Here is an 8,569-nt window from a genome sequence, read left to right as displayed (position 1 = left end):
CTGGTTCAGCTTATCATTGTTATCAGAACATGGTGCATGAGTGAATTTATACATGATTTGCTTTGTGTGTTCATCAACCATAAATTGTAAGATGAAGATCCATCTATTCAGCTATATTAACTACCTCATTTGTCATTGTAAATAAATGTAAAAGTTGAAAAATGTTGATAAATGTTTGTCAAGTAAAGAACACACTGACAATTGAGCAACAAGCATATTTTATTTCCGCAGCGCTGGGTAGCACACTGCAGTCAGCCAGACAGCCAGTCAGCCAGACAGCCAGACGAACAGTGAGCAGCAGGGAGCAGCAGGGCGTGTTACATTGTGAAGTGACAGAGACACTCTGGCCAAACTGAATTAATACAGACAGGTAGTATATGGACCCTGTGAAGTATACCTTTTAGTTTCATTGTCATATTCGCGTCATATCACAGTAATAGTAAATACACTCCTATATGAATCACAACAAATACAGAGCCTACAAAGCAGGTGTAGATACAGAATCATAGACAAGCAAGGAACGGAGTGGTTCTGCTCCTTTGGTTCTGGACAGGCTGATGCTAGTGCTGGAGAAAAGCCCAGTCTTAATTCAGTGCAGTTATTGAAATGCAGGACAGCGCTGGAATGGGCCGGAGACAATTTGGCTCACGATTGTTAGATACTGTTTCAACCCCACTTGTATCCCATACAGCAGCCTTAGAAACCTGATGCAGATTAGTAGAACAATTTGGAGGAGACATCTAGAGCACTTATAACGGGGAAGACAAGCGAAGCAGGTTAAAAACAATGGCCTCTTATGTGTTTGAACAGGCCTGAACAGACATAAAGGACTGTTTGTCTGCTCAAGACCCCTTCAAAGCTCTGTCATCCTCACCCCTCTCTCTCTCTATCAACCCCCCTCTACCAAAACACACAGTGCCAACACAGTGAAAACAGCATCAGTAACACTTAACTCCCTCCTCCTCTCTGTGGTAGCTAGGTGAATGGTGGCACAGTGCTTCACAACCCCCACCCCTACTTAAACAGGGGTGTAGTGGCGGGACACCAGTCCTCCAAACCCCTCCCTCCCCTGGGTCCATTTAGACGGTGGTCTCCTTGACCTTGTCCATGGCGGTCTGGAGCTGCTCACGGATCTTGGCGGCGTAGGGGGCGATCAGGCTGCTGAGCTCATCGATCTTGCCCTCCAGGGTGGTGCGCAGGTCCTCGGCGGTGGCCTCCAGCTGCTCGCGCATGCCTTCGGCCTGGGTGGAGACCTGCTGGCTCAGGTCCTGGGCCTGGTTCTTCAGAAGGTCAGTGAAGCTGCCCAGCCTCTGGGCGGCGGTGTCGTGGGCCTGACTCACGAAGGGCTCCACACGCTCCTTCACAAGATCCATGTTCTGGGAGGTACGGGACTGGATTTCTCCCAGGTAGGTAGCCACAGTGCTGGGTGGGAGAGGCAGAGGGGGTTAGCATCACTTGGAAGACATATTATTCTATGTTGGATCAAGCTGTTACAGTACATTAGCTGTTGCCATCTATACTCACTTGCGGATCTCCTCTATGTCCTTGTTAAGGCGTTTCTTCAGTTTGCGGGTGTAGGTGTTGACGCGGTTGTGGACATCATCAGCATTCTGCTCCATCATAGTCTTGAGCTCTCCCAGGTACTGTGTGCTGCGCTCCTTGGCGTCAACCATGTCGGTCTGGAGCTTGGTGGTCAGAAGCTGCAAGTCCTGGCCCAGCAGGGCGGCTGTGTCCTGGGCGTAGGGCCCCAACTTGGTCTGGATGTCCTCCCTGTACACGGTCAGCTCAGCCATGGTGTCAGTGATCAGGGTGCTGCGGAGAGGGAGGCATGGTCAGAGATGGTCATAAAGTGGGTAGAAGTAGACATAAGGGGACACAGGGGTACAGGGGGGAGGACGGAGGAGAAGGGGGGGAGGCATTGTCTGGGAAATCGGGAGACACAGGGGTACAGGGGGGAGGATGGGGGGGAAAGGAGAAAGAGGGGACGTAGAGGGACACAGGGTACAGGGAGAGGACAGGGGAGAGAGGGGAAAGCAGGGAGGCATGGTCAGGGACATAGGGGGACACAGGGTACAGGGGGGAGGACAGGGGAGAGAGGGGTGGCATGGTCAGAGACACAGGGGTACACAGGGTACAGGGGGGAGGACAGGGGAGAGAGGGGAGGCATGGTCAGGAACACAGCAGGGAGGACAGAAAGAGGGACACAGGGACATAGGGGGAGGTACATGGGAGAGAGGGGAGGCATGGTCAGGGACACAGGGGGACACAGGGTACAGGGGAGAGAGGGGAGGCATGGTCAGGGACACAGGGGGACACAGGGTACAGGGGGGAGGACAGGGGAGAGAGGGGAGGCATGGTCAGGGACACAGGGGGACACAGGGTACAGGGGGAGGACGGGGGAGAGAGGGGAGGCATGGTCAGGGACACAGGGGGAGGATGGGGGAGAGGGGAAAGCAGGGAGGCATGGTCAGGGACACAGGGGGACACAGGGTACAGGGGGGAGGACAGGGGAGAGAGGGGAGGCATGGTCAGGGACACAGGGGGGAGGACGGGGGAGAGAGGGGAGGCATGGTCAGGGACACAGGGGGGAGGACGGAGAGAGAGGGGAGGCATGGTCAGGGACACAGGGGGGAGGATGGGGGAGAGAGGGGGAAAGCAGGGAGGCATGGTCAGGGACACAGGGGGGAGGATGGGGGAGAGAGGGGGAAAACAGGGAGGCATGGTCAGGGACACAGGGGGGAAGATGGGGGAGAGAGGGGGAAAGCAGGGAGGCATGGTCAGGGACACAGGGGGGAGGATGGGGGAGAGAGGGGGAAAGCAGGGAGGCATGGTCAGGGACACAGGGGGGAGGACGGGGGAGAGAGGGGGAAAGTAGGGAGGCATGGTCAGGGACAGTCACACAGCACAAGGTGATAATGGAGAGCGATGAAGCAAAGTGTATGAGCCTATATCACTTCAATGAAATAGTGTTACAATGTGCCACTCACTCAAGTTCTCTGCCGAGCTGGGAGGCTTTGAGGTTCTCCACCAGTCCGTCGGCTCTGCTGTTGATCTCAGACACGTAGGTCCAGAAGCGCTCAACGTTCTCCTCCCAGTGGTTCTGGAGGGCCTCTGCCTGGCGCACAGCGCGGGCATGGCAGCCTGCAGGGGGAGATAGAGAGCTCTGAGGTGAGGTGTCCATAATATACACCATCAGGGGGGTTAAATCCAGTCTGGTAATGAGAGAGTGTAGACCCTTGGTACAGTATGATGCCTAATTATACAAGTGTTACAGTATTGTAAGAGTTGATCTTAAAGACTGATTTCAGCAAGGAGTCAGTAAATGCATTCATGCACATACAGTTGACTAATACTAAATATATAGACTGCATATACAGTTGACTAATACTAAATATATATATACAGTTGACTAATACTAAATATATATACTGCATATACAGTTGACTAATACTAAATATATATATACAGTTGACTAATACTAAATATATATATACAGTTGACTAATACTAAATATATAGACTGCATATACAGTTGACTAATACTAAATATATATATATACAGTTGACTAATACTAAATATATAGACTGCATATACAGTTGACTAATACTAAATATATATATACAGTTGACTAATACTAAATATATATACTGCCTATACAGTTGACTAATACTAAATATATATACAGTTGACTAATACTAAATATATATACAGTTGACTAATACTAAATATATATACTGCATATACAGTTGACTAATACTAAATATATATATACAGTTGACTAATACTAAATATATATACTGCATATACAGTTGACTAATACTAAATATATACTGTATATACAGTTGACTAATACTAAATATATATACAGTTGACTAATACTAAATATATATACTGCATATACAGTTGACTAATACTAAATGTATATATACAGTTGACTAATACTAAATGTATATACTGCATATACAGTTGACTAATACTAAATATATATACTGCATATACAGTTGACTAATACTAAATATATATACAGTTGACTAATACTAAATGTATATACTGCATATACAGTTGACTAATACTAAATGTATATACTGCATATACAGTTGACTAATACTAAATATATATACAGTTGACTAATACTAAATGTATATACTGCATATACAGTTGACTAATATTAAATATATATACTGCATATACAGTTGACTAATACTAAATATATATACAGTTGACTAATACTAAATATATATACAGTTGACTAATACTAAATATATATACTGCATATACAGTTGACTAATACTAAATATACATACAGATGACTAATACTAAATATATATACTGTTGACTAATACTAAATATACATACAGTTGACTAATACTAAATATACATACAGTTGACTAATACTAAATATACATACAGTTGACTAATACTAAATATATATACAGTTGACTAATTCTAAATATATATACTATATATACAGTTGACTAATTCTAAATATATATATACTGTATATACAGTGCCTTTTCTTCACATTTTATTGTGTTACAACGTGGCATTAAAATGTATTTCATTGTCATTTTGTCAGCAATCTACTCAACATACTCTGTAATGTCAAAGTTTTAAAAAAGATTCATAAACAATTTATAACAAAAATATAGTCGTTAATTGTAATGAATTACAATTAAATCCATTTTAATCCCACTTTCTAACACAGTAAAATGTGAAGAAATTCAAGGGGTATGAATACTTTTGCAAGGCACTGTATAAATTGATAACAGTGTCAAAAGAGAACAGTGTAAACCCAGGTTTACCAGAGATGACTGCCAGAGCAAGGATTATTGCCACAGCCTTCATGATTGATTGACAGACAGATACACCTATGAAAACAGACATAGACGAAGTCAGACAGTGGTTGTCTATCAAAGCTATAGAAAATAAATACAACGATATACAAAGATACAATGGTAATACATTGGAATAATTGGCAGAATATTTTTTTAAAGAAAGTAGAATTTATAGTTTATAAATAGGAAAAATAACCTTTCATGGACGCTAAATGTCCATAACTGTAGCTATTTTAGAATAGCAACTAAACTAGTTCTATGCAATTAAAAGTTTCAGACTTTAAATCCAGTCATTATGCTAAAAAACTAATAAGGTATTGTAGTTTCCCCTACAAATAATCTATTTTTAACAGTTTTACCATACATTTGGTCTGGTTAATCTGCACACTACAGTCAGAAGATGAATTACTTGCTTTGCAATGCCAATGTGTAGGCTACAGTAGCCTACATTTAATGCAATAATTTATAAGTAGTCTCTATCTCGGTATGAAATCTCGCCTACTTTAAGAGATGCTTTATATTTCTACTAAAAACTAGCTCTTTCACTCATGACTAAAGCGCGTTTGTAGACTATATGGTGCCCATTAGTTGTCCCCACTCCTCACTCACCTAAGAAATCCAGTTCTTTCCGTGCTCTTGGGACAGTTCGCCGGGATTTTTATACTGTCCTGGGACGGCCGCGCGCCTGTAGCTGGAGAGCGCGCGCATGTGAGGATGTGCGGCTCGGCTCGTGGTTAGTTCCACAAGATGTGCCACTCCGCGTTCAAAGTTATCATCTCTTAGCGTTGTTGCTGGCTGTATTGTGATTGTGCAATATATAGTTTATGATGCACGTCAACAACAATAGTCTGTGCTTCTATGAAAAAAAACCTGTAGTCTATTTGAAACAAAGAAACTCGTTTGAAGAACTCTTAGATGTGATTGTGGCTTATTCAGTTTATTTATACATTTCCTTCGTGGTCTTTGGCTTTTTCACATGTATTTTATGTAATCCGTTTTGGCAATACAATTAAATGTCTCAGAGAACAATTATTTGGCCAATTATAATCTACTGCTGGCGCCAGGAATCTGTAAATAGGCGATCCTTGTCAGACAGCTCCAATGGTCTTCAATCAGTTTATTTCAACTGACTACCCCCTTGGGCTATTTGAATCCGTGATGGTCACCAATCAAATTCATTTGAAAGGCACTGTCTCCATAATGACCAGACTGGGTAAGTAGTCTACATGAATGAAATTGAACCCATGACCAATGGAACATCTTAATTTATTTAACTAGGCAAGTCAGTTAGAACAAATTTGTAGTTACAATGGCAGCCTACCAGGGAACAGTGGGGTAACTGCCTTGTTGTTCAGGGGCAGAACAACAGATTTTTACCTTGTCAGCTCAGAGATTCGATCCAGAAACCATTCGGTTACTGGCCCAATACTCTAACCACTAGGCTACCTGCCACCCCGGCAGGGACCTTCTACCAGAATTATTATAAGGGATGTTTTCCAATGCCTCGCATTGGTAGATGGGTAAAAATAAGAAAGCAGACTTTGAATATCCCTTTGAGCATGGTGAAGTTATTGATTACACTTTGGATGGTGTATCGATACACCCAGTCACTACAAAGATACAGGTGTCCTTCCTAACTCAGTTGCCGGAGCGGAAGGAAACCGCTCAGGGATTTCACCATGAGGCCAAAAATATTCCAAAACATGCATCCTGTTTGCAACAAGGCACTAAAGTAATACTGCAAAACATTTGGCAAAGCAATTCACTTTTTGTCCTATTATGTTATGTGTTATGTTTGGGGAAAATGGGGATAATCCAATACAACACATTACCGAGTACCACTCTCCATATTTTCAAGCATAGTGGTGGCTGCATTATGTTATGCGTAGGCTTGTAATCGTTAAAGACTGGGGAGTTTTTCAGGATAAAAAAAAAATACAGAATGGAGCTAAGCACAGGCAAAATCTTAAAGCAAAACCTGGTTCAGTTGATTTACACCAGACACTGGGAGAGGAATTCACATTTCAGCAGGATAATATCCAAAAACACAAGGCCAAATCTATACTGGAGTTGCTTACCAAGAAGACAGTGAATGTTCCTGAGTGGGAGAGTTACAGTTTTGACTTAATAACTATTTACTGCAGTGGGCTAAATGAGGGTCACGCAGAGTGTTTTTTGGTAGTCTTAAACAAATCTACTTTGAAACAAAAGTATACACCTCACACACATGGCTTGTACCATGTCAGATATAGAGTTGTATTACATTTTGAGTTTGCATCCCAATATTACACTTTCTATACATCACAGAAGACTGAAATATGACATCGTTTGACATAGAAACACCAGATTTCCTTTATTTTTATGTTTATTATGAAAAATATGAATAACATTTCACCAATGAGGAGACTATCGGCCGATTTGGTCATTTGACTGCAGGGAAGGGCGACATTGACTTGACAATATATCGAAAGACCTGAAAATAATCAACCAATTTGACGGAGCTTCAAGAGTTTTGAAAATAATAATGGGCAAATGTTGTACAATCCAGGAGTGAAAGCTCTTAGAGACTTAGAGACTTTAAGTTTTAAAACATGTTTTCACTTTGTCATTATGGGGTATTGTGTGTAAATGGGTGAGATAAAAATCTATGTAATCCATTTTGCATTCATTTTGAACACATGTGGAATAAGTCAAGGGGTATGAATTCTTTCTGAAGGCACTAAACGTTAACATCTGTTATTTCCTCAAAACAAGAACTCCCCAGGCTAACAGATCAGTGCAAAACAAAATAGGAGTGGGAGATACTGCTGTTCTCAGGGACATGTCAGGGCTTGGGGATAGAGCTGGAGTGCAGTAGGAAGGATTAGGAGTGGGCGGTAGAGAGAGTGGCGTGAGGGGCAACAAAGAGTTCATAGATCACATAGACTGCGGTTGTCACGTTCTGACCTTAGTTCCTTTGTTTTAGTTTGGTTGGGGTGGGTAGTCTATGTTCTTTTTTCTATGTTGTGTTTATGTGTTTGGCCTGGTATGGTTCTCAATCAGAGGCAGGTGTCGTTCGTTGTCTCTGATTGAGAATCATACTTAGGTAGCCTTTTCCCACCTGTGTTTTGTGTGTGATTATTTTCTGTTTAGTGTTTTTCGTTACATTACAGAACTGTTTCGGTTTCGTTTCATTCTCTTTGTTATTTTGTTTAGTGTTTAAATAAATATGAACACTTACCACGCTGCACTTTGGTCCTCCTCTCCTTCCACCAACAACGGCCGTTACAGAATCACCCACCAACCAAGGACCAAGCAGCGTGGTAAGGAGCAGCACTATCTGGAGGAGGTGACAACATGGGACGAAATAGAGAGGTGGTCGGTCGACCCAGGGAGAGTGCCGGAGCCCGTCTGGTATTCTCTGGAGCAGTGCGACTTACAGGAGAATGGAGTTGGCGACACGAACACTGCTCAGGAACCTACCCAGCTCCTGGTTCATCCTCTCACAAGCCCATTAGATTGAGGCCGGAAGTGAGGCTGACCGTTCACGAATGCATGGAACACCGACAGAGCATTGGCCAAACCATAAGGCATCGCCAAGTACTCGTAGTGCCCAGACACTGTGCTGAAGGCCATCTTCCATCCCCCTCCTGGATGCAGATCAAATTGTATGCACTCCGCAGGTCCAGCTTGGTAAAAAAAAAAAAAACTGGGCCCTATGGAGCTGTTCAATGGCGGCCGGCACCAACGGGAGG

General features: G+C 43.2%; 1 protein-coding gene across 1 annotated transcript; it reads right to left on the bottom strand.

Annotated features, from left to right (window-relative positions):
• Positions 1-201: 201 nt before the first annotated feature.
• Positions 202-5,528, bottom strand: LOC139389956 (apolipoprotein Eb-like). Its single transcript, XM_071137009.1, has 5 exons — positions 5,445-5,528; positions 4,803-4,868; positions 2,988-3,141; positions 1,525-1,812; positions 202-1,422 (listed from the first exon to the last, which is right to left on the bottom strand). The coding sequence occupies exons 2-5, from the start codon at positions 4,843-4,845 to the stop codon at positions 1,080-1,082; spliced, it is 828 nt and encodes a 275-aa protein (XP_070993110.1). The 5' UTR covers positions 4,846-4,868; positions 5,445-5,528; the 3' UTR covers positions 202-1,079.
• Between the last annotated feature and the right edge of the window lie 3,041 nt (positions 5,529-8,569).

Source organism: Oncorhynchus clarkii, chromosome 3, assembly GCF_045791955.1.
Source record: "Oncorhynchus clarkii lewisi isolate Uvic-CL-2024 chromosome 3, UVic_Ocla_1.0, whole genome shotgun sequence".
Classification (NCBI taxonomy): Eukaryota; Metazoa; Chordata; class Actinopteri; order Salmoniformes; family Salmonidae; genus Oncorhynchus; species Oncorhynchus clarkii.
The sequence above is the reverse complement of the archived record's forward strand: the minus strand, read 5'-3'. Positions and strand labels throughout refer to the sequence as shown.